We start from the raw sequence: 27,585 nt of genomic DNA on the forward strand, positions 1-27,585 counted from the left end.
TTCTGTCAATATCATCCTGAAAATATATTTTCCTGAATTAGGCACAAAAGTCTACATGTGATCTAAATAGCCAGAATACATAAAAATTCTTAATTTTCTAATATAAAAGTTATATTTTAATTTATGTATTCTCTCAAAAGCCTTTAACAGTCCTATCTGCTGTAAGAATAAAGTCTAGGGCTGGGGATATACCTCAGTTGGTAGAGTACTTGCCTTGCATGCACAAATCCCTGAGTTTGAACCCCAACACCACCAAAAAAAAAAAAAAGAATAAAGTCTAACCCCTTGCATCTGAAGGTCAAGGTTCTTGGGAATTCAGACACAACCTATATTTTTTTTAGCTTTTCTACAATGATTTACTCTCTGCCATGTGAAATCCTTTGATTTCATTAACTTAACTGATTATTTTTTACAATATCACAAATTTTTCAGGAGATGCCAGGAAATGCCAAGACTCCCACCACCACCATAGTTTTCCCTAAGCCAACATTGAAATCCCATCAGAACAGCATTTTCTATTTCCTTCACCTAATGGAACAGACTATGGCCCTCTCCGATAACATGATTACTTGCTTTCTGCACTCCTTTTGCCTCTTTTATTTCTCCATATTGCTTTCTACTCACACGTTTGTAGATTTCATAAAGTTTGCAATTTCTGACATATTCTCACCCTTTCTACTAAAGCAGGGTTTTTAAACAAAGAATCCTCTTCTATTGCCATTTTCTAATTATGAGCTCAATACCTAAGGTCTCAGGAATGTTCGATGTATTTTATCTTCTTGTGTTAAATGTCTAAGTGCACTACTTGTTACACAAGCCTTTTATTGGTTTATAGAAAAAGGCTATAAATGTGGTTGGCAATCTGTAATTTTTGTTGTTTCCCTGTTTGATTATTTAAAGTGATCTAAGGGTATTTTCTTCACAAAGTGCTTCTTTCTATGTCACTTTTGGGGTGCGTGACAGCTTGAGCTTTCATAGAATAATTTTCTCCTTCCACTTCAAAAATCACTTAAATCCTTCCATATAGATCAACCAGTTTTCTGTTAATGGATATTCTCTTCTCAATCTGTATATGATACCTTCCACCCCTTATCAGAAGTCCATCATGCTGGCTCTGTAGGACATAGCCCAGAAAACTTTTAAAGATATATATGTGTGTATGTATTTATGTATATTTTATATTAAATATGTTCAAATATGTGTACAAATACATCATATGTGTATCATGTTTACACACTCACACACACATTGCAGTACTAGGGATCTAACCCAGGGCTTCACACATACTAGGTAAATGTTATTCCAATGAACTATACCCCCAGTATCTACAAAAAAACTTTAAAACATCCTTTACATAGGCAGCCATTGGCTTCTCAAAGCCCTCCTTCTTTTCCATAGTCATGTATCACATGAGATGAGAGATAAAAACAACACCTGTGCTTTCAAATCTTTCAGTTGTTACCAAAACTTTAAACTCATTATGAATGCAGTCCCAATGTCTTCTGAATGTGTCATTTGTTTCCAGAAGGAAGCAGCAAAGGAGGGGGACAATTTGTGGGCTTGATAAGAGGTTTGTGGTGGGCTCCCCCTATTGTCTCCCTCCCAATTTTCCACATCAGAGCTACAAAAAGTGACCTTCTAAACCTTTGGTGGAAGTCACTCACACAAAGGACTTCTTTCTTCTTCCTAAGAGTGATCACAAGACCTTTCTCTATCAGCTCATACCAACAACTTCTCCCCAGTGCCAGGGCTTTGGGATGTTCTGAATCCACCCCAATGGGAGACGTGTCATGCAAGATTCAAAGGGCAAGATTGTCCTTCATTTATGCTCTGTTTCACATCCTTCTACTTGCCCACTGCATGACATTAACTTTTCTGCATTTTCCTGGCTTTCTCAGTTTTTTTTTCATCTGCCTAAGAACCTTTTATTCTTGCTAAGAAGCTGGAGTGTGAAAAAACATCTATTTAAGCTCTCTCAACTTTTCTTTCTGCTTGCATTTGCAACTGCTATAAATGGTCATCATGTCCAGCAAGAAGACAAGATGGAACTTACTCCAAAGTTCACTGCACCTCATCCTGGCAGCTATGTTTACTGGCTCTCCAGATAAAATAATCATTTTTCCTAGCTTTCACTAGCAATTCTCCTCAAAAAGTCCAAAGGAGAGAAGGTTATTTCTCATCTCTTATTTTGGAACTACTCTGAGGATTAAAATTTATCAGATACGTGTTTCTCATTAGATTAGAATTTCTTCAAGATAGAAACCATGCCTCTTTTTAAAAATTTTCCACAGTACCCAACACTGAGACTTGGTGGGACATGGATATTGATGAAGGCTATTGTCTAACTCTGAGGGCACTTGCTTTCCCTATCTATGCATTACCTACTCTATTTGCCCTTTAGTACTGTCATAGGTTTACTGATTATACCTTGAATATCTTTGGTGGTCAAGGTCACTGACAGATCCACTAAAATGCTTTCCTTCCATTTCTACATATTTTATTTTTAACCCAAACATGTAATGAATAATTTGTAGTGTGCTCTATTGAAGTTTGAAAAAAAATCCAAGGTCATATGGCAAAACAATTAATCAGAGATTATTGAATGAGTTACTTAATCATGCCTATGCTTTTGATTTTCCTTAAATCTTCCTCTAAATTGTTTATTCTTTCAGAAATGTTATGCTAATGTTAGTTAACATGCTTAGCTGCTTAAATGTGATTTGGTGCTTTGAGGCTCTAGGTAATATATATTTGAATGTAAATGCTTGCTAATTTTTGACTAACTTAGCTTGCAGAAAGTCTGACATTTCAGATAATGAGGCCATAAAGCAGACCACTAACGGGGTAGGCACAGATGCTATCTCAACCACAGGCATTTGAGTACTTTTCTCCCAAGTAATAGTAAATATCTCAGGACAACATAACAGTACCACATTCTATTCCACCCCCTGGACAGACATGAACACATCTGTCCCCTGACAACTAGGCTATTCTAGGCAGAAACTCCATCTTATATTTGTTTATACTCCCAATGACACTTAATGTGCCATGCAAAAAAAATTATTAGTGCCTTTTAATACCTACTTTATTTTATGGCCTGAGTAAATTGTTGAGTTTATAGGCAACTTGAGTCAAGTGTTTACCAGAACCAGAAGGGAGTCCATTAATGCCCAGGTCTCATGTCAACATGGACAACCTCAGGAACTCAGCCAAGAAAGTTCCATGCACACAGATCCCCTGGTGCATCCCCATCCCAGAATGTGTAGCACCTGCACCTTGGTTGCCTCCCCAGCAAGGCTGTCAGGACTGTGGCGCCTTTTCCATGACAGGCAGCCTGTGAAGCCTATTCAAAGAGTGCCACCTGCAGGATGAACTGAGGACTCCTGAATACTTCATCTTCAAACCATTTGAAGAATATGTTTAAAATGTATTTGAAAGCTATTAACATTTTAAGGTAGAGATGAATGATGGATAATGGATTTCTGTGTTAATTCTTCACAGTTTATCATTTATGTCTATTTTAATAGCTACCTTAAACGTCTTCACCTCAGAGTGGCCAATCACAGGTAGCCCCATTATCTTAGAGTGGAGATGCATTTGTCCAGGGTCTTTATGGCCCCTCAATCTCTTCTCTAGGACAACGATTTCCTCCGCTTGGTGGCTTGATTTCCCTGCAGAAGGGGAAACTTGTAGGAGCTCTCGCAGATGTGGTGGCTCTCTTCTTGCTCTGATTTAAGACATTTATTTGAACCTGAATACTAAGAATGGGTACTTAGAACCTCCTCTAAATATCAGCCTCAGGATGATAGAATTGCAACTGTCTAGAGTCATGCTCACAGCAAGCCTCCAGCCCCCTATTCCCCATGTGCAGTGTCCTTCCTTGCCACATCCCAGGAATAGCAATCTTAAAGAAGAAACAAGAGTTTCCATACTCTGGCTTTTTATCATGGTCCTCCACCACTGATCCCATGACCCTCACCTAACTGAGAGCATGTGAAGCAAGTAAGAAAAAAAGAGCCCTTTCCTTCCAAATCAGTCCCATTCCCACTACATGGTAATCAGGTCACACAGAACCAAGTAGGTGTCAGCCAGATTGCTACCGACACCAAACTGCCATCAATGGGGTCTGAGCTGGATTCCTCATGTAGACCAACAATTCCTGATCACTCTCCCCAGAGTGAAAATTAAAGAACAAAACAGGGTTGATAAGTTTCTGGATCACAGGCTCTACGTCTGCTGTGATTCATTGCATTCACAGGGCAATGCAATGACCTCAGTACTTCCACTTCCATTCTCCCTTTTCAGTCCACACTGTCTTCCCTTCCAGAAGACACAATCCTCCTAAAAGCATGGGATTCTTGGAAGTTAAAACTCTTTTCTCCCTCAAAAAGCATTCTGGACCCAGAGGCGGGGAGGTGGGGATGATATCCATGGACTACTTGTTAGCAGGATAAACAGAATGGTTGTAATGAACATCAAACAGGATGGTACAGCAGCAGCCCCCCTCTCGCCATTCTTGCTCTTTGTCCTGCACATCCCACATGCAAACAGAGCCTTCAGAAATAAATTTTATACCCAGTTCCTACACCTCAATAAAATAGGACAGCATAGCATAAGGGTAAGAAGATGATTCTGGAGTCCAACAGACCCGGATAATCCCAGCAGAGCCACGGACAAGCTGAATGATGGGGCCACATTGAAGAACTTTCTGAGCCTCAGGGTTGTCTTCTGTAAAACAAGCTGGAACTATCATTCAGGGTTGGTGTGATGAAACTGTACCTCTCAAAAATGTGTCCGTTGTTTCTTTATTTCTTTAGTGTGAATTTAAGTTAATGTATCTTTGCTACAAAATGAAAGGTATTGGTCCTTATGAAAGGAATATCAAACGTCAATGAAAAGGTGGAGGAGGAGTCAGGAAAAAGGAAACTGGAGTGGCCACAGACTTGCTTGGTTTTAACAACACACAGAAATGGCAGGCCCCTCACAGTTCTTTTCCCAAGACTGGCATTGCCAAGAGAACTGGGAGGGCTTTACCAGGTCAGGAGTACCGGTGGCTTGGGGTTATCCTTCTTAAGAAAAGGCTAAACCACAAGGCAGCCCAGAGGCAGGAGCACCCAAGCTCTGGGATAATTCTACTCCAACAAACTATTCCTAGTACCATAAGCCCTACTCTCAGCAGATAGGAACCTGAGATATAAGTGGAATCATACAACATCTGTCCTTTTGTGACTGGATTATTTAATTTAGCATAATGTCCTCAAAGTTCATCCACACTACACTGTGTATCAGAATTTCCTTACATTTTAAGGCTGAATGATACTATGTTGTGTGGATATGCCACATTTTATTTACCCACAACCACCATTGGACATTTGCATTGCTTCCACCTTTTGGCTATTATGTAAAATGCTGCTATGAAGCTCAATTCACAATAGCCAAACTATGGAACCAACCTAGATGCTCTTAAACAGATGAATGGATAAAGACAATGTGGTATATATACACAATGGAATATTACTGAGTCTTAAAAAAGAATGAAATTATGGCATTTATAGGTGAATGGGTGGAACTAGAGAATATCATGCTAAGCAAAATAAGTCAATCCCCAAAAAATCAAAGGTCAAAATGTTTTTTCTGATATGTGGATGCTAATTCACAATAAGGGATGGGAGGCTAGGGAAGAATAGAGGTACTTTGGATTAGGCAGAGGGGAGTAAAAGGAGGGGAGGGGGAAAGCGGGTAGGAAGGATAATAGAATTAATTGGACATTATTACCCTATGTGCATATATGACTCCATAACCAGTATAATTCCACATCATATAAAACCAGAAGAATGAGAAGTTATACTCCATTTATGTACGATGTGTCAAAACATATTTTACTGTCATGTATAACTAATTAGAACAAATTTTAAAAATGCAGCTGTGAACATGGATGTATAAATATCTTTTTGAGCCCCTGATTTAATTTCTTTGGGGAATATACCAAGTGGAATTGATGGTCTTATGGTAATTCTACTTTTAATTTTTGAGGAACCTTTATATTGTTTTCTCCAGGAAATGCACTATTTTACATTCCCACCAACAATGCACAGGATTCCATATGGGGCCTATCCCCCCAGGTGGGAAAACACCCACATCCCCCGAGTTCAGGTCATTGCAGAGAGAGGCTCCTGTAGGGCCTCTCTCTTTTTAGCATATTCTTGTAGCTCCCCTGGAGTTGCAGTAATTCTTCACAGCTTCTCTGTTCTCCTTTGCTTCTTCTTAGGTCCTCTCTTTCTGAGCCCACAGCCTATGTCTGTCTGGGACTGGCAACCTCCCTGGATAAGGGCTGGGACTTTGCACAACAAAGAGTGGCACCCACACTGAGGGCTACCCCCTGGTGGGATCACAGCCAGTCCTGGATAAAGCCATGATGTGGCAAAACACAGCTTTGTCACCTCCTAGCTTCAGCAGCACCCACTCCTCAATCCCATACAGCTGCCCTCGCTATCCCAACACTTAAGAGTTTTATTTTCTACTACAATTAACCCCACCTGACAAAACAAGCAGGCAGCATATTTCATCTTGAAGACGAAAATTTTTCAGGATCCATTTAGAAATCCCCCAACAGAGAAATAAAGAGTGAAGATAGGCCTGGGGCTATAGCTCAGTGGCAGAGCATTTGCCTACCAAGTGTGAGACACTGGATTCCATCCTTAGCACCACGTAAAAATAAATAAAGGTATTCTTTACATCTACAATAAAATATTTGAGGTGGAGACTCTGAAAAGAAAACCTGTTTTGTTATTCTAGCATTAGACAAATGATTGGGTCCTCTTATACCATATCTTTCACAAGTTAGAAAACTGCTCTTTTGGGGTCACCTGCACAGCTCAGATAAAAGACTGAATGCTATATGAATTACAGACTAAATTTTGTGAAGTGATCCCAAGGCATAATGTCTGGGTACATTCTGCCCAGTGGCCAGCAATTCTTCCTCAGAGTCCTGGAAGGTACACATCTTTGCAAGCAGAGCCAGGGTGACTTTTAGCTCAGACTCACTGGCAGTGACGGTTAACAGCAGTAGCCCTGGATTGATGATGGTTCTAATAATGTTACCTGCCTGCCAACACCATCTTGTAGACAAGGCGTTTTTAGATGATGCTGGCAGGAAAATTTTCTTTGAAGACCATAAACTTGGGGGTCTCTTTACCACTAACCTAGTGAGCTAGGAGAACACAAAGGCCTCATTGCATCAGGCTTAGTAGCCACAGGCTATCAAACCAACATGCTCTCATCACACACACAAACATCTCACCTGAGCCACTTCTTCAAAGTCATCGTGTCTCTTCTGCAGGGCTCGAGCTCGATGGAGGGACTTCCCAACCCCAGTGTGTTTGCTGAGAAAGGCCTCACCATGGTTTTCAATCCAGTCCAACACCTGGCCAGAGAAGAAAACAGAAACAATGATTCCCAGAAAAAGGAAATAAATATAACAATACGTGCAACTGCTTCAGTCCTACCTACTCCCCATCCCTCAGCTTCAGCAAGAGCAGTCTGGTGGAAATGTTTAGCCCATTATGAACACAAGAGATTTCAGCAGTCACTGGCAATATAATGTCCTATGATTCTTATAGTAAGTATTGGAGACGCCATGTTCTTCCAGGCTTAAAAATCTAGTGATTTCAATAGCCAAGCTATGGAACCGAGATGCTCCACAACAGATGAACGGATAAGGAAAATGTGGTACATACACACAATGGAATATTAATCAGCCATAAAGAAGAATGAAATTATGGCATTTGCCAATAAATAGATGGAACTGGAGACTATCATGCCAAGTAAAATAAGCCAATCCCAAAGAATCAAAGGCCAAATGTTCTCTCTGATATGTGGATGCAAACATATAATAAGGGAGGGGGAGCAAAGAATATAAATTCATTGGATCAGGCACAGGGGAATGAAGGGAAAGGAGGGGAGATGGGAATGGGAAAGACAGTAGAATTAATAGGACATAACTTTCCTATGTTCATATATGAATACATGACCAGTGTAACTCGACATCATGTCCAACCATAAGAATGGGAAGTGATATTCCTGTATGTATAATATATCAAAATACACTCTACTATCATGTATATCTAAACATAACAAATAAAAAATTTATAAGTCTAGTGATTTGGCCCAAGGATACTAGTCTTAATGTATATAAAAATTGGAGCAGACGTGGCTGGGGCAGTAAAAGCACAAGTGAGGGGATAATGAGAAAGTGAGAAAATATGTTTCCAAGGGGCACTTGGGAGAGGGCTTGGAAACCCCTGAGTAAAGCCTTGAAATGCAGCAGGGACAAAGGTCTTTACACTCTCTTTGTATTCTCATGGCTTCACAAAAAATATGTATATCCCAGGGGGAAGGAAAGAAGTTCATTTCTGGTCTCTGAAGAGCTGGGCACTCAGTAAATCAGAATTATAGTATAGACACACCTGCCAGGATTCTGCCAACACTCAACCGAGCCCATTCTGCTCCCGCTGGCCATTAACTAAACATTTGATTAATGATGTAATGGACTTCTCAGAGTTTAGAAGGACTTTTTGGGAAGTGATTTAGATGAACTGTGTCTGTTAAAAACGATGCTTCCATTGATTCCTGTTTCTTACACAGACTGCCCTGTGGCAAGCAGAGGTGGACCAAATTGTTCCATGGCCTACAGGTATGGGAGTTCAGGCTCTACAGAATCCAGCCTTTGACTTTGCTTACTCTGGCATTTAGGTTAATCAATGTCTGAAATGTGCAAAGTACAGAGGTCTTCAAAGTCTTTAGTGACATCATCCCAAAGTCCATACCAACATACTGCAGTTAAGAGACAGATCTATGTAAATGTAAAAAATGAGGTTTAGGCAAGCATTCATGTAACAAAGATGAAAGGTCAGATAATTATCCACTATTATCCAAAATGGTTGTTTATCTAAACATTAGGTATGAATATTGTAAATACTTTATATAACATTCTGGCAATGTATTTTTTAAAATAATATATTGGATGCCCATCTGTAAAAAGTAATTATGATAATGCTGGTATTTCACCTTTTGCACACACTGTAAGCAGAATGGAAAGGAAATCTTGAGTGTTTCTTAGAAAAACCTACATTTCGTTAGAATTATTTGTGGTGAAATTTCAACCAAAAAAAAAAAGTCAAGAGAGTATATTTTTACTTGGCCTGCCACAATTACATCTCATGATATTGTCTCATAAAGGGAATTAAAAGCTTTGGCATACAAGGCCAATGATAAATATTTCTAGGCACAAAGTTCCCAGATATTGTATCATAGGTTAAGTTACAGAATTTTGATGCATATTTAAACTTTTATTAGTCCCTTTTGATAATGAATTGAGGTTTGAGAAATATTTTTTCATATATAAAAGAGTTATCTTGTATCCTTTCATGAGTGCTTTTGGAATGTATAACAGATTTTTCATATCACATTTTTTTAAAATTTAGATAAGTATGACCTTATCTCCCAATATTTTCATAAATTTATCTTATTTCATTTTTTATCTCTAGTTTTAAGAAAATTGGTTGTTCTATAACACTGATTGAAGAGGCATATGTTTCATCTACTTGCATACACAGCTCCTTTTTGCACTCCCTGGAGTGCACAACTTTTAAACCTTTTTGTTTTTTAAGTAATTTGTTTCCTTTCTAAGTGGCATTGCTTTCTTTAAAATATCAATTCATTTTTAGTTAGTGGCATTTAGTTTACTTAATTAGCTATGCCTTTACCACTTAAAATCCTATTTATTTCATATCTGAAAGACTTTTCCTCCATTTAAACATAACTTGGTTCTGTGATCTTTTATTGTCACCTCTTAATGCAACTTCTGCTGGTAGAACTGAAGCTGTGGGGAAAATATATGCAACCTGGATAAAGATTCAGGGACTGCTTGAAAACCAGCCTAACAAATAAAAAAGCAAATGATTTAGGAAGTGAACAAAATTACTTTAGTAATACATAAAGACAGAGAAAGTACCCAAGGATGGATAAGCATATTATTTGAGGTCTTTTTAAAAAAAATACTGGTTTTTGAATGTTTTGTTTCCAGCCAAATCATTTAGAGCTCTCATTGCTCAATGCGCACATTCAGACCATAAACTCTCTTGACTCTGGTTTCATGTTCTCCAACCCTGGAAACACAGCCCAGCTTTGTAGGTAGATTCTGCACAGCAGAGGAATGTGACTCTGAGCAGAAACTAGCATACCTGACAATTATATTACACACCAAAAATTAATTTGCAGCATTAGAATTCTAGATATCTATCAGTTTTGGTGAGTCTAGTTAATGCAAGCCAAGCCCCAGAATCTGAGCACCACTGGATGAAGAATAAATTGACTTTCTAGCCAAAATCTAGTTGTTACTGCAGTATGATCATCCATCTAGGTACTCCTCGTTTCTCTTAAATATAAGATTATATTTAAGATACTCAATGACCAGATAATAGTCATGTTGGTACAGAATGATAGTTATTCATATCTGTCAATGACTTTGAACAGATAAGAAATAGTGGGTGCTATAGTATATAGGCAGGCATGGTCTAGCCTCCAGTAACTCAGGCTATGGAGGTAATAAGTACTGGTCACTAAATCACACAACTCCTCGTTAATTGCAAAGGTGTAAAATGCCAACAATTGGATCCTAGCTGGGGTGGTCAAGAAACACCTCTCTGAAGAAGTAAGGTTTGGTTGAGATCTGAGAGTGGGACTTAAACTAAGTTAGACATTAAAAAGTCCAACATGGCTTGGATAGGGAATAAGTTAGAAAAGCACCCAGAGAAGATGAAACCTGGCTGTAGAAAGTCCTGTTGTGCTGAATAGGAGATTTAAGTGTTCATTCTGAGAACCACCAAAAGTTGCAAAAAGAGAGGTATCACCTGATCTGCATTTAAAAAATCTTGTTCTAAGTTAGCAAGTTTTATGGAATATCAATTGGAGGGAAGCAAGAGTAGACACAGGAAAACAGGAGGTGACCACAGAAATTCTGGTAAGAGTTGATGGTAGCTCAGACAAGGCCAAAGTCAGTGACTATGGGGAGACAGGTTTGGGGAAAGAATGCCAGGATTTGATAATTTAGTGTGGTGATGCTGGAGAGGCCAATAGCAAGGCTGACCCCAAGGTCAGGGCTTGAATAGCTGGGTAGAAGACAAAGCTAGTCACTGGAGCAGAAGCAAATGAGTAACAAGAAGTAGAACAGCATGACAGATTTTTCCTAAGACTTTTTTCTCCTTCCATACTTATGCTCTCGTTTTCATAAATGACAGCTGTGCCCCTGAACTTGAGTGGGAAGTGGCTTCCAATGACAGTTGTCAATCTGATTCTGGCAAACTGTGCCTTTAATTTTAAAGAAGTAATGTTAAGGCTTAAAATAAATTACATATTGTTAATCTAGCTGGATACTACTAATAAAAAATCCATTTTAAAAACACAACCCCAAACTTAAGTGGAATCAATCTATACATTATTAAAGGGGCTTTTCACTGTGGCATAGTTTTTGAGCAGCCCATTAACCTGACACTGAAGTCCACCCACTCTCCACCCTATCTCCAGGGAGCTCCTGCCTCACCCCTCAGCACCTTAGAGGCTGGTTCTCATCTCACTGTCCCCTTCCCTTGAATGTCTATATCCCTTTTCTCCCTATACCCACTCCCCAGCCTGCCTCCTAGTCACCTTTGAAGCTCCTTCTCGGAATCCCTGTCTGTGGAAATCCTCTATTCTTTAGTAACCATCCAGGCTGGGTGGCTGTTGCTTTATTTTAATTCTGTTCAAACAATTATGGCCCACAGGCCTGTCTTCTCCTGCTGAACTCCAACCTCCTTATAATCCCAGGACATGGCATAGCACTGTACAAGAGTTGTTGCTTCGTACATGTTCAGCTGAACTGAACTCAGGTGGATCCCTCTGGCATATGTTTTTGGGCTGAACATTAGCCTGCTTCCCATTTCCATTGCAACTCTATCTCAGCACCCCTTACTTCAAAGCTGTGTCTTTGTGCACCTCCACACCCTCTGGCCCTCACTTCCCCACTTGGCAGGGAGTTCCAGGGGAACAAAAGGAGGGTGGAATTTTCATACTGAATCTTCCCATCACCCACTATGCAGCATCCTGCCTGTACCTCATACTTGGGAGATAAACAGTGAATGTTCATGACTATAAATTGTCATATGCCTGTGTGACTGAGACTCCTGCTCTACTCCTCTTGGGCAAAGTTATGCTGCCCCATTCTGAAGATGACTAATTTTGCCCAGTCACTGGGAATAATAGCACAGGTCAACCAAGACTCAACATTACAGCAGGCAACCTGTAAAGCTCTACTTCTTTTCTCTTGCCCCAACTAGAAACTGGTCTTTTCCCAGAAAGCCTTTTCTAAGAAAGACACTCACATCTTGAACCAAATTTGGGAACCAATCTAAAAACCATTATCCATGATTTCTTAATCACCCCCTTTCTTTCTCATCTAATTATGTTTATTTCAACCAGCATACAATCAAGTTGGAATATTTTTCAGGGCAGGAGACAGTCCTTTCTAGTTGCCAAGGAGAAGGGAAAAAAATCTTTTAGAAGAGAATTATTGATCATCTCCGAACAGTGGCCATGAATGTGACTGAATTAATGGGAGACCATTCTGGTCTTGAGGGATTTGTAGGTCCTGCTCCATGGGCCTGGACCCTCTTTTTAAACCCATCCCCATTGTGTATTCATTTGGTTCCCCACTCACACATCACTGGCTATCATGAGATGACGGGCAAGTGCATATTTGTTTGGTTTGGGTGTTGTTTAATTTCTACCTCCAAGTGTAATATTCTATATGGGTAGAGAGGCTTTTGTTTAGTTCACTGTTGTGTTCTCAAACAGTGTTGCTGGATAAGTAAGAAAACTTAAAAATCTCATTTTGAGCAGGCTAGGGTTGTGGCTTAGTGGTAGAGCACTTGCCTAGCATGTGTGAGGCACTGGGTTTGATTCTTAGCATTGCATATAAACAAAAAAATTTAAAAAGGTTCATTGATAACTATATATTTTAAATCTGATTTTGGAGCTTCCTGTGTAATAAAGGGCAAAAACCATGAAAGGAAATGAAGACATTTTGTGAACAAATGTGGAATCAGAATCCTAATCCTCTCATTCTTTCATTTGGCTTTCTCTGATAAAGCATCTTATTCAAAATATGCTATTAAATTTGTCATAATTTGATCCACAGTAAGAAAAACAAGGAATTTGATGCTTTATGTACATGAAAAAACTCCTCCCTTTCCACTCCTATTTCCTGATGCCCCAAGTCCCCACCCCACTAGTTTGGAAAGCCAACATTCTGAGGCCAATGAAGGAGTGTTTATGTGCCATCAGGCATCTGTAACACATTTTGTTGTTAAAGGCTCAAGTACACATGATGTGTAAGAGCACCCAGGAGAGTCCCTCAATTCATTATTTCTGTCTCCTTGAACAGCACACTGAGCGTTAGTTCCAGAGGGAACAGTAAGTGCCACCCAACTTCCAGTAGGGCTTTGACTCGAGCACATGCTAGTGCCACTTGGAATGTCCAATTATCAGTAAGTCATTTTCTGTTCCCTCTTTGGAACAAGTATGATCAAAATAAATGTCTTACTATGGCAGGAAAAGCCATCACTTTTCTGAGAAAACTGAGCTAAAACTCATTAGCAGGTATATAGACTCTCCTTCCCCCTAGAGTTGCAGTCCTTTCTCCTGACAGACTCAAAGCTGGGTAGAAGCCAGCTGAGAATCCAAGGACCCTAAGTCTCAGCCACCCCCAACCCCTGGCCCTGCAAATACCCAGCCATCCTGCACCTGTCTTTTCCCAACAAAGCTGAGGCTGGGGTAACTGCTATCTCCCTGAGAGAATCTCCTCAGCCTCGGGACTTGATGCCAGTCTATGGTGTAGTACGCCTCTCATCACTAAGGCTTGCAACATTTATCAGAGGTTCTGAACTTTGGAATCTCATCTGAGGCTCTAAAATATAGATGCAACTCACCCTCAGATTCTGAAACAGAATGTGTGGCATAGGGCCTCATGATCTGTGGGTTTGACAAGACCTCCACTCTGTTAGATGACTTTAATGCCAGAAGTCCAAGGACCACACTAGAGAAATACAAATCCATATTCACACTTGACACCTCCTGTTTCCTATAACAAAATGGACAGGAGTTTTTATCTATTTTTAAATAAATGCTCTCAGATCCATGCCTATTCTATGACACACTATGACTGTGGCTCCTAGTCTCTCTCCACTCCAACCCAGATTACCTCAGACTTCACCCTGATCATGTTTTTTTCTCTGCTCAGAATCCTTCCATAGCTTTTTTTGTTTATCCTTTAGCCTTGTATTCATATTTCCAGAATTAGCAGGTTGAGGTCAAGGACACAATAAGCACAGGGGTTATCAGAAAGAGGCGATTCTGGATGGTGACCAATTAGTCATGCATTAACATAATAAATTTAAAAAAATGACTGAGGACATTAAGGATGTTAAAAATTTACTGTGGAGAGGAAGACCTGAGGCTCGGTAACTCCTGGGGCGACTTCCTCCTCTCACTGAGTCCCAGGCCTCACCAGCCTCCCATACCTGCTGGAAGGAGGTGCTCAGGTCCTTTCTTGGTAGATGCTCACCATAGAAAAACCACTTTCTGTCAGGACAGTGTTTGCATTAAGAAAAACAAAGTAAATACCAACGTGAATACCAAGGAAGAAGGCTGGGGTAGGAAAGGGGCATGAAGCAGGCATGAAGTAGGGCAAAGGCACAGCCAGCAGGGTGCGCTATGGAGTAATCAGGAGAAGAGGGGCTAGTAGTCCATGAAGTCCTCAGACAGGAAGGGTCTGAGCAGGCCAGTGAGGAGCCTCTAGCTCACTCCCTAGCCTGCAAAGGCTGGGAGCACACAGAGAGGAGTGGAGCCCAGAGCTCTCAGTTCTACCTCCTCCTAGGGAAGAGGGATAGAAGATGGCCCGAAGATGGTGACACCAAAGGGAAAGGGGGGACATCTACCTCACTCCAACCAGAAAGCAACCCTGTGGAGCAGGACCTTCCATCTTTTCCTCCCTCCCAGATTCCTCTAAGCCTCCTCCCTGCCCTCTTTCTGGGCTTTTACTCTGCCACAGAAAAGCATCTATTATCTACTTGAAATTGTCCAAATGATCAGAGGATTGCCATCAAAAAACTAAGCTGAAAGATGGCAGAATAAGTTGGACATCATTATCTTAAGTACATGGATGATTGCACGGATGGTGTGACTCTACATGGTGTACAACCAGAGAAATGAAAAGTTGTGCTCCGTTTGTGTACAATGAATCGAAATGAATTCTGCCATCATGTATAACTAATTAGAAAAACAACAACCACCACAAAATGAAGCTGAAAACTTTAAAGTTTCTGATTACTACTACAGCAAATGAATATCCTTCAAGATATAGGCCACAAAGATCAGCATCAGCAAGGCTGAGTTAATGTGATTGTAACTGAAAAATAAATGAGAATGGGTAGTAACTGTTTTAGGGTAATTTGTGCTACAGATAAACAGCTGTAATTTTTAAATGATGGGACATCTGGAAAGGAGTATTGGAGTCTGACTGTCTTATAGCTCAGGTAGTCTGAGGATTAATCTCAGGCTGTCAGTAGCTGTAGGTTGTTGTGCAAATCTCATCCTTTGGGACCAATTAATCTATCAGGGCCCTTTGATCAGTGATATTCCAGCATAAAATTATAAATCTCTCAAGGTCAGGGTGTTTTTCTCTTTTTCCATCACCCAGCACAGTTCCTGAAAGCAGGGAGGCTAACGAGCATGGACTTTGATGTTAGGTGGACTTGGGTTTGACTCCCTGACCTGCCACTAGCTGTATGACCCTGGAAGTTTATTTAATCTTTCCTAAACCTCAATTTCTTCATCAGAAAAATGGGAACCAGCAGTGCACAGTGGCACACACCTGTAATCCCAGCAATTTGGGAGGCTCAGGCAGGACTGTAAGGACAAGGCCAGCTTCAGTAACTTAGACCCTCAGCAACTTAGCAAAACCCTGTTTCAAAATAAAAAATAAAAAAGACTGGAGTTGTAGCACAGTGGTAAATAGTTGCTGGGTTCAACCCCCAGTATTTAAAAAAAAAGGCAGGGGGGACTGCTATCTGCCTCATATGTATAAAATAAGAAAAACCAAGTGATGGGATTAGATGTTCGATCACATTTATTTACACACATGAGGAATCCTGAGCTTTGAACAACATGAATTTTATAGACACATTTAATCTAGGTAACGGAATCTCAGGCCTGGAACCAGTCTTCCCTCTGATGTTGGAATCCAATTAACCAGTATGTTTCAAACTTTGAAGATGGTTCCCCCATGTGTGCATTCTCTGATCTGATTGGGTACAGAAGATGGCCCTGAGCCTTGGTTTCTTAGATATTTTCATTCTTCCTTCTTATGGGAAGAGAAAGTTTCTGCACCCGTTATTATTCTGGTCACTTTTTTTTTTCTTAACCACTAATCATTCTAAGAGCAACCCACAGTGCTCATTGTGTATTATCCAAAGCTGTCAGTTGGATTGCACAATGACCAACTTAGTTTAGAATGATTAAGGAGCTATAGTCACTACAGCTGGTGAAAGACTATTTGGAGTTTTTGTTTTTTAAAAATTACTCTCAAATCCCTTTCAGACACTCTTTGGCAAGCAAGAATTGACATAAGAAAAGTTCTAAATTTTCACATGAGGCTCCAGAAAAATTGATCGAAGCAGATGAGATTTGTACTGCCCTATCCATTTGCAGTAGAGGAACTACGGACTTCAAAATTAATTTTCATTTCATCTCACTCTAGTCAGAATAGCATTATCAAGAATACAAGTAATAACAAGTGCTGATGAGGATGTGGGGAAAAAGGCACACTCATATATTGCTGGTGGGACAGCAAATTGATGCAACCAGTGTGGAAAGCAGTATGGGGATTCCTCAGAAAACTTGGAATGGAACCACTGTTTGACCCAGCTATCCCAGGCCTTGGTTTATACCCAAAGAACTTAAAATCAGCATACTACAGTGACGCAGTCACATCAATGTTTATAGCAGCTGAATTCACAATAGCTAAACTATGGAACCAACCTAGATGCCCTTCAACAGATGTATGGATAAAGAAAATGTGGTACATACACACAATGGAATATTACTGATTCTTAAAGAAGAATGAAATTATGGCATTTGCAGGTAAATGGATAGAGCTGGAGAATGTCATGCTAAGGGAAATAAGCCAATCCCAAAAAACCAAAGGCCGAATGTTTTCTCTGATAAGCAGATGTTGATCCATAGTGGGTGGGTGGGATGGGGTAGGGAAGAATGAAGGAACTTTGGAGAGTGCAGAGGGAAGTGAGGAGAGGGGTGGGGTGGTGGAGATGGGAAAGATGGTAGAATAAGACAGACATTATTACCCTATATACATGCATTATTACACTACTGTTGTGACTCAGCACCATGTATTGCCAGAGGAAAAAAATTATGCTCCATTTATGTACAACATGTCAAAATGCATTCTACTGTCATGTATAACTAATTAGAACATTTAAAAAATTATCCAGTAAAAATATTAATTTTCATAGATTCAGAATAAGTCACTAGGTTCTGATAAATTCTGCCACCTGAGTGGAATGGCTTAAAAGCAAGACACTATTTTTAAGGGAAGACACAGGAGCCTCCAATGTGTCATAGTATGTTCACACCACCAAGAATTCACCTAGCCCCTTCAGACTCACCTCCCACCATCACTGCCAAGAGGCAGCATCCTGTTAGACTTCTCCTCTGTCCCCTGCCTGTAACTTAGCTCCCTGCTTTCAGGCCCTCCTCAAGAACACCACCCCCAGCTTCCCTACCTGTGCTCCAAGGACTAGTGATACCTCAGCCCTTAGCCCCACCAGAGGGAACTCTCTGCTCCAACTCCACCAGCTCATTGTTGTTTTACTACTTTGGCCCGGAACCCAGATAGCCACGTGCCATTTAAAAGTCCTTAGGTATGTGTGTCTGCACTTGAGGTAGACACTTCAATCTCCTGAAACAGGTACTTGCATATAGTATGTTCCAAAACAATTTGCAGATTTATTTTGCAAAAAAAGGGGTAAAAACCATGGGAAAGACGAGGAAGAATGGGGGAGGCTGAGTAAGACAGCCTGTAGGGGGTACTCTGAGAACATTGCTCTGGCTAATGGAAAATGGAATGGAATTGGCAGCTCTCAAAAAGAGCAAGCATGTAGTTAGTCCTTGTTTCTCCTCACAAGTCAGGTCTATCTGGAGTTGAATTAGCCCTTTCACACACATGGGAAACGGAGGAGTGAGGGGAGAATAATAAAAGGGGGAGACCAGTGATGCTGTCGTGGAGTGCCACTACAGACATTAGTACTGTCCTCTACTAAGCTGGAGAAACAAAATAGGACTGAAAATTATTCTGCCAGCAATAGTTTTGGAGGCATGCCCTATCCATGCCTCTTTTAGCTTAATGACTCCAAATTTTACCTTTAAGACTTATTTCCAGAATGATTCGGACCGAACTTTCCTATGTTCATACGTGAATATAAGATCAGTGCAACTCCACACCATGTTTAACCACAAGAATGTGATCAAAGTTATAATGGGTTAAATCCTATGTGTGTATAATATGTCAAAATACACCCTACTGTCATATATACCTAAAAACAACAAACTTTAAATTACATAAGGTATACATGTATCAAAATATCACACATAACTTCATTAACATAAAAAAGTTTTGTTTTTATGTGTCAGAGATAAATTTAATTTTTAAAAGTTTAAAAAAGAAAATAAGCAGTAAGCATCATGATGACTTTCAAATGCAACTCACATTTTAAATAAAAATTTATATGCTTTTTTATCTAAAAATATTCCATTCCTTTTTCAAAAAAAAAAAAAAATACAGACTTATTTCCATCATTCCACAGGTCAGCAGGGAAGAGAAAGCTGAGAATACACCTGGTGGGACCCAAAGGAAAGGTGTCTGGCCAGCTCCGGCAGCAGATATTTAAACAGAATCTCCTCTTCACTGGCCTTTATCTTTTTTTTTCTTTACTATAATTTGAATCCTTGGAGGGAAAAAATATTCCCACAGCCAGAAGTGGTAACTGGGCAAAAAGTCAGGCAGGCAGAGGCTGGCATGCTCCCTACAATGGGGTACCAGTCTCTTTCTTGTCTTTCCCTTCACCTTCTTCCTTCCTTTCTCCTCCCATCCCAGCTATACCTGTTTTATTGCCCTCTGTCTTAAGCCTCTTTTCCTTTTCCTTCATTCTCCCCCCTTCCTGGGTGATGTGTGTTTTTCCCTCTCTCATTCACTTCCTCTGTCTCCCTGCCTCCTTCCTCCTGTGGCTTTTCCATGCTCCCAGAAGTCACATTTCTCTAGAACACCTGTGTCAGAAGGTGTTCTAGCTAGCTGTGTGATTATGGCCAAGCTACTGTATATCTCTGGGTCTCAGTTTCTAGATGCTCTTTCAGTCCTCTGCAGCTCTGAAATTTGTCTCTGAATGAAATGGAATCTACCCACCAACATAGCAGCTGCTGTTGTAGAAACAGGAAAATCAGGCTAGGTGCCCCCGAAAGCACAAGCACCAGGGGGCGCCCGAGGACCACTCAAAGAAGGAGGATTTACTACTTGCTTTACAGGCAGTTCTGGTATTGCAATCTGTCTCGTGAGATGGGTACTGTTGGTGGTGGTCCTGTTTTACAGGTGAAGAAACTGAAGCACCATGAACCGGAGGGATTTGCCCATGGTCACAAAGACAAGTCACATGAGGATAGGATTTACACTCAGGCAGATTCAAGAGCCTGTGCTTGTATCCCACAATTCTGCATTGCCCTGGCCACTGATGCTCACATGCCAGATTCCCATAAAGCTACTTAGTAAACACCTCTGGATCCCAAATGTGCTTAGGTTCCTTAGGTACAGAATACATGTATAGGTCCATCAATCTCTCTACCTCTGACCTCTAACACATTTGCCTATAGCTATTACTATCAACTCACTATTGCCCTATGTCCTCATCAGTATCCTCTGGTAGCCTTGTTCTTTATATTTTCAAATGTGCGTGTCTTCATGAGCACTGAGGCTGTGTCCCTGTGTCCTCTTCCCGGGATGGAAACATTTGGAAACTCACGATTTTCATATCACAATTCTTGTAGGCAGCCTCCAGCTACTCACCAGCAAAGCTACTACTGGATGGATTATGAGGGCTAAATGGTATTCACTTCACAAGGCCCAGACTGGGATGCTCTAATAGTTTGATAAATTCAGCAAACAGAAAGAGACAGCTCAGAGCTGTAAGGGACAGAGAGAGGAAGAAGCCCTGGTTTCTACTTGCAAGGAGATAAGAGAAGCATTCAAGGATTGAAGATCGTGAAATGTAATGCAAAGGTGAAAGTGTTTATCAAAATCACAACTCCCTTGGGGAAACAAGGGACAGGAATATTATTTGTCCAGTCTAATCCTAAAAACTAGGACTGGCTCATGCATGGCTAGGAGTCAAGAGACCAAATACCAAGTCCCTCCCTTTCACCCTCAAATGTGTGAGTCCAGTTCCCTTCTGAAGCACAGCTCTGACACCTGTTGAGCAGTAATGGCTGTTTGGATGTCAGGTACACAACTGAGACCCATCACCAGATTTAGCCACCCTCATTCTCCCACAATTTCTTTGCATCTGTGCCAGCGTCAGATACACAGATGAGTGAATGAGCATGTGAGCAAGTGGGACAACAGTAAATGAAGTCATGCTCTCAGAAGGCACAGTCACATCTCCTGAAAAGAACAACAGAATTAACCAACCTGGGAATTCAGTTCTCATGGAAAGAAAGCCCAAGCCCCCACACGCCCACCTTCTAATCTTCTGACTGCTTTTGTGTAGTACCCACAACATATAAATCGAAAGGCTCTCATTTTTTAGAGTATGATGTAGCCACCCATGCAGTGCTATTATGCTTTTTCTTCATTTTAGTGTAGATGTCACAGTTTCCACAGGAAAGTCTGATAACAGCCATTCCCCAAGAATTGAAGCATGGCATGTCCCCTGTTCTTGGGGAGCCCCTTCATCTGCCCTCCTTGTATTTCCTCTGCACCTCTCCAGAGCCAGCCTAGTGTCACAGACCTAAGAACAGAAGGAAGATAAAGAAAAGCCCAGGAGACTGTCCATCCACAGTCCACAACTTGGTCATCTTGGAGAGTCATGGAGAGTTCATCCCATGCCCCCTCTTTTGTGCCTGCAAAGATACATACCTCACTCTGTCTCAATCACAGATGGCCTCCTGCTATACTGTGTTAAGGGGTGATATATTTATCTGGATGGCTTGATATTTCAGGAGCTGGACACTGCTTCTCCATTCTCCACCAGCGTTTCAGAGCTGGGCCAGCACATTAGCACTGCCCTCCCTCATAAAGTGTCCCTCTGATGACTCAATCATGGTCCCAGTCAGAAGGTGCTGCAAGGAAGTTTGGGAAGCCCAACAAAGGGAAGTGAGCCTAGAGGCCCCTCTATTCCTGGGGCCGACTATACAGTGACGCCCACATGCCAGAAGGTGTCCCAGTGTTAGGGATGACCCCCAACCCTGCATGTCTGCTCAGGCCTCCAGCACCAGGGCCCTTCCCAGCAACAGCTGTGAAGACACACACAGTGGGTTCTCAGGTTCCTATGCCTATTCTGCTTCACTTGTACATTAGACCCAGTCAATACCACAGAAGGAAAGAACAGAAGGAAAGTGAATCATTATTCCATTTGTATAATCCAGAAATTATAAGGTAGCCACAGGAAAGTCTAGCAACAGGAGTTTGAGCCCAAGCCCCCTGGCCTACCTCTTGTAAACTCAGAGGGAAGTGACACTGATCCCCATCTCAGGCCCTTATATCAGATCTCAGGGCCCCCTCCTGGGATCTTCAAGGAGACAGAAACAGAAAGCACAAGGGGAAAAGAATAGCTTATTCCTTCTGAAAGAGCATTTGTGGCAAGGCTGTCTTCCATTTCTTCTTTTTTTTCTTTTCTTTTTTGCAGTAATGGGGACTGAACACAGGGATGCTTTACCATGGAGCTATAATCCAGACCTTTCTATTTTTCATTTTGAGACAGGGTCTTGCTAAGTTGCCCAGGCTGGTCTTGAACTTACAATCCACCCATCTTAGCCTCCCAAGCAGCTGGGATTACAAGAGTGTGCCACTGCACCCAGCTTCCATTTCTTCATTATTTGTGGTCAAGAGAAAGCCATGACTGGTGTAACAATGCAAAACAGTTAAAGCAACCTCTAATCATGGAATGGACAGCAGATGATAACCCATGTTTTAAACCTAGTTTCACAGGTCCACTTGCCAATAATCTTCTGAAAATCCCTGTATCTTGCCCCTACTTGATGGAGAGGTGAGCTCACTTTATGTGGTCCATTGCTCAGATAATCCTGCAGCCCCCAAGCTGTCTAGCAATCTTACCAACTGTGTGAGGTTCAAATTCATCAAAAGAAAAATGGTATATGGCTGCAAGGAATTGCTGCTCTTGAGACTGAGCCTCCCTTTCCAACATCATACAGCAAGAAGGTCCAGTCTCCAAGCTGCTTAGGCAAAAAGCATGCAATTAACAAATCCAGTGGTTTTTTTCTTTGTTTTGTTTCTTTTGCAAGGTGTGGGGATATAGCTGCAGGATGAATTGCCATTTCCCTCTATCAATCTGGGCTTCCATAGGGCCTGATCAACAGGTCAGGGACTTGAGCTCAGTCTGTCTCTTGGGACAGATGATGGCTGCAGGGGAGCAGAGCCTGTTACCTGCTGCACGTCCTGCTGGAAGACGCAGAGCTGCAGCCGCTGGTGAAGCCGCACCTTGCGGTGCTGCCAGATGCTCTCAAGCCGCCGCTGGTGGTGCAGCACCTCGTGCACCACATCCAGCACCTGGTGCACCGCCTTGGAGTAGTTGGCTGTGGCTGTGAGGGACTCAGAGTTACCAGGACTCAGGGGACGCTGCAACACATCCAGCAGTGCTTTGCCATCCTGGCTGACCTGCAGGAAGGAAAGAGTTTAGGTCAAGGAACCAGAGAGGCAAGAAAGTCTGCTCCAGGGGTCCCTGGTTAAGCCTGAGAATCTCAGTCATCTCCAGGCTCATCAAAACCAAGACACATGTTAACCAGCAACAGCTGCCACGGTGCCCAGCCCATGGCCCAGGAGAGGGAAGGTCCTAGGGAAAAAAGTTGCCTGGAGCCACGGCCAGCTGCCTATGAGACCCTCATGAATTTTAGCTGCTAAGGGCAAGAACTCTGCCTTGTTCATCCCCACCCCCAGGTCTAGAACAATGCCTGGCACATAGCAGGCACTGGATGAGTATTTTAAATGACTCACGGACAACATCAGGCAGCAGAACTTCATTTCACAAATGAAGTCAAATATGTCACCACCATAAAATCCTTTCCTGCTCTTCCTCCCTCAACATCCTCTATGTGGCTCTAAACTTCCAGATGTATGATCAGAGACTCTGGGCCTCAGTTTCCTTGTTTGCAGAGGAAGAATGAAATTGGCACGTACCTCACAGAGTTGTGGTATTAAATGAGATAACATATGGAGGTGGGCTTCCATATCCACCCTGTGATGGGAAGGAGGGGCAGTCTATGACCCTACATCATTTTCTTTCCCTTTCTTCAGGCTTGGCTGGGGGTTGAGGATCACATAGGCAGTTGGTATCCTGCACATGAGGCCACAGAACGCTCTCTGACTGGGTGATTGAGAGCACTAGAGTAGAATGAATGGGAGAGGAAACCACCACTGCCCACCCAAGCTCACCCACCCTGTCTGCCATCACTTATTGCTGGGGAGGTAGCTTATAATGCAGAGGTAATGCCCTCCTGAGATGTGAATAAGTATCCCATGACCAATCCCAGGACAGACCTCTTCAGGGAATTCTGAGCAAATTCATTCCCTCTCCCTCTTCCTCTCTCTCACAGGAAGATGTGAGATGGAGGGCCAAGTCCTGGAAATCCAAGTCAACCTGAGTTCCAGGCCTCTGCCTCAGTCTCCGCATCTGTAGGAGGCTGGCACCACCCCGACCTCTGAGGTGGGCTTGGAAAAGGCTCCATTATATAATTACAGCCACAACTCACAGTGTGAACCAGTGAGTATATTATTAATCTCATTTGTGCTTTCTACTTCTGTATTTCATAAATTTAGAGATTCTTTATTCTGGAATAAATTTAGAGATTCTCGACCCCTGGGTAGAGGCACAATATTGTCAAAAGAAAGTTTTGGACCATTTGAATCCGAGCTTCTGAGATCTGATTTGGCTCACAAGTCCCCTCCTTTGTGTCTTAGACAACGAAAAACTCTGTTGCCATGTTTAGTACTGATCACTGTCAGGCACTGGGCCACATGCCTTACATGCATCATGTTTATAACCCTTGACCGCATCCCAGGAGGCAGGTGTTCCCACCTTCATTTCACAGAATAACCTGAGTGGATGTGACTTACCTGAAGTCACATAGCTAGGAAATGGGGGACCTGAGATACAAACTCAGTTTTGACTGTGACAAAAATGCTAGTGGTTCTTTTACACATGCAACAAACTCACCTGAAACAATAGTTATTAAAATGTTATGTCCCAAGCCATACTTCTTGACATTCTGCCTCAGTCTGGAATGAAACCCAGAAATCTGCATCTTTAACTGCCACTCGTGAGTCTAACACATGTGGTCTGGGAATGCATTCTGACAAACTCTCCTCTCACTCCTGCCCCAGAGGAAATGCATGGGCCAGATCTGCATTCACTGTCCCTTCCTCTCCCAGCTTCCCAAGTCACATCTCTTTCTATCCCTCAAGCCCCTTCCTTGGAATCCACTCCAGTGAGTGAACCTCCTTACCTGTGGACATCCACATGATGCACCCATACAGAGCTTTCCTTTATACTTTGAAAGGAATGTCAAAAAGTTTTTCTCCAAACTTTGTAGTTATCTCCCTGCCTTTGATTTTTTTTTTTTGGTGGAGAGGATTTTCAGTTTGTCCTCATATCCATGGCAGCTTCTCACTCCTGCACACTTAACTCTACTCATGTTTTTCTCTGGATCTTGTAATAAGAAAATTAGTTTTTTGAGGAGCTGCTTCATAAAAGGAGTGGCAGCAAGGTTAGTGTGCACATATTCATTCACCAACTGTAAAACCAGAAAGCAAATTCACAGGAGCCAGGCCTGGTTCCTCACATTCCTCCCCACAGAGAAGGAAGCCCAGTCTTTACCCACAGGGTGAGATAGGTGTGTGGGTACATGCCTTGAGAGACAGAGAGAGAGGATGCGTGCACAATGGAGTGGTGCTTGCTAAGGGCCCCATCTGTATCTGATCCTGGCTGGACACCCATAATTCACAGACCAAGATCCCTACAGGTATCTCTGGAAGAAGACAACCTGCCTCTCAGTCCAACTCAGGCTATTCCATGTACAGGCAGGGCTCTTACCACACACTCATATGCATACATGCATACCCAGAACCCCTGGCTCCCCTCTTGGTTCTCACCTCTGTGTAGGCCTGGGTCACCTGCTCATACAAGGACTGGTGGTGGTGGATCGCCAGCTCCAGGTCCTGCATCTCGGACGGCAGGCCGCCTTCACTGCACATCTTGCACCAAGCGTCTACTCCTGACAAGAACTGAAAGGAGATGCCAGGTGAGTGAGAGTGGGAACACTGGGATGGGGATGCATGGGTTATGTAGAGAGGGTTAGACACCCTGGGAACGAGCACAGGGACTTCCACTGGTCTTCAGAGACCATCACAGCAGGCACAGCTTTTTCCTTTAATTGGCCAAACACTAACCCCTAGAAAGATGAAGTCCAAGCCAGGCAGCTGTTTGGGAAGTGTAGTTTCCACAGAGAGGTTTGTCATACACCTGTGGGGCCAGACAAGTCATCTGAAGGCTTGCCAGGTTACACAACAAATGCAAGGTACAGGTGTGGGAACCACTCACTACAGCCCACATGTACACCGGAGCCTTTTGCTCTGTGCACACCCACAAGCACCCAATAGGGACTGCGTGCAATGTAATGATAGGCCTCCACACTTAAGCTCTGTGTGCACACTGAGTGGTGAAGAGAAGTAGAGAACACCTCCTGCAGGTCTACCAGGAACCTGTGGCACTCTGCAGAGACTGTCCCCACAGGGGATGAAGACTAAGGCTCAACAGACTCCCACTTGGGTCAGGTTCCTGCAGGTGGGAGCAGGAAGAACAGCATAGGGGAACAGACTGTGCTGTGTCTACAGTGACAATGGCTCCTGGGATGTGATATATAGACGCATATCTTAACAGACATCAAATTACTTAAAAATTAAAATTAACAACTGTGGAAGACGATGGGTCTCCATGCACAAAAGGATGAGCTATCTGAAATCACTCAGATTTATTGGGTGGAAAAATACACCTTTAAAATGCAAATAATTCTTCACCCAACAGTCTGGAATGGTTCTGTCTGTGATTCCCTTCGCCTGGGTGCACAGCTCCATTTAAATTAATTGCCTAAATACCTTTTTATCTCATTGCCTAGAATAGCCCATAGGAGGACAATAAAGAGCTGCCTAAATAAACGCACAGAAAAAAATAGTCTTGAATCAGTTTTTTTTTTCTCCCCAGATTAAAAAAAAAAAACCATGGTTTATGAATTTCCCTGAAGGACTGATAATACCCAAGGAAATCACATTAAAAAATAGATACAAATAAAATTGCTTCTGATCCAAACCAATCCAAGTCAGAAAATATCAAATAAAATTTAACTCCTTTGGTTCCTCTCAGCTCTGGCATTCCATTCTCTTCTGCAACTACTCAGCTGCTTGACTTGGTGTCACTGTCAGCTTCAGCCCCTGGCTGTTAAGGTTGATTTTCCATCCTGTATATCTTTGGACCCATTAGGCCATTTCTCAGCAATTCTGGAAAAGTGCCCAGGTGCCATCCAGCATCAGACTGCTGGTACTTGCTGACATCTCAGAAGCTTCTTTGCTGAGTTATTGCTCCTCCAATAACCACCTTACAGAGGAACTCAAAAGCAACTTGACATTCTTGTATCAACTGTGTGGGGAGCAGCTCTTCCAGGTCCATGGGATTTCTTTGAAATACTCTAACAGGAGTCCTAGCTCCTGACAATGGTCAGCTTGAGGAGAGAAAGCCAGAGACAGAGGGAAACAATGCCTTCCTTGCCAATCTAGATAAATCTTGAATAAAGTGTGAAGGGATAGTGCTGAAGAATAGGAGATTATACCTCAGTATCCTCAAGGTCCTAAAAATGGAGTGGTCACTATCAATCACTACTTTAAAAGGAAAGGCATGATTAGATTGATCTCAAAGTGTAGGGCTATGCTTGATGTGTGACTCAAGTATTTACTTCAGTGATAGAAAGGTTGTAGGTGGAAATAAACAGGCAGAGAAATTTAAAAGATACCAGGATAGTGTATAGAGTGAGTACTCATGGTAGTAATGTCTGCTATCTTGTACACACTAGGCATCTTATTTATTCCATCTGCACTGTCACATCCTTATAATAGCCCTATGAGGCTCATGATCACCACATTAGAGAGGA

At 42.1% G+C, this 27,585-nt stretch overlaps 1 protein-coding gene across 21 annotated transcripts in view; it reads right to left on the minus strand.

The window, feature by feature from the left end:
• The window catches only part of Kalrn (kalirin RhoGEF kinase), a 577,550-nt gene that overhangs the window by 335,223 nt on the left and 214,742 nt on the right, over nucleotides 1-27,585 (minus strand). For all 21 annotated transcript variants that reach the window (XM_048794027.1, XM_048794031.1, XM_048794029.1 and 18 more), the window contains 3 exons: nucleotides 25,538-25,669; nucleotides 22,817-23,047; nucleotides 7,301-7,423 (listed from right to left, as the gene is read on the minus strand). In XM_048794027.1, the coding sequence (XP_048649984.1) occupies nucleotides 7,301-7,423; nucleotides 22,817-23,047; nucleotides 25,538-25,669 (486 nt within the window). The remainder of the gene's footprint in view (nucleotides 1-7,300; nucleotides 7,424-22,816; nucleotides 23,048-25,537; nucleotides 25,670-27,585) is intronic.

The sequence above is a fragment of the Marmota marmota genome, unplaced genomic scaffold, assembly GCF_001458135.2.
Source record: "Marmota marmota marmota unplaced genomic scaffold, marMar, whole genome shotgun sequence".
NCBI classification, from domain to species: domain Eukaryota; kingdom Metazoa; phylum Chordata; class Mammalia; order Rodentia; family Sciuridae; genus Marmota; species Marmota marmota.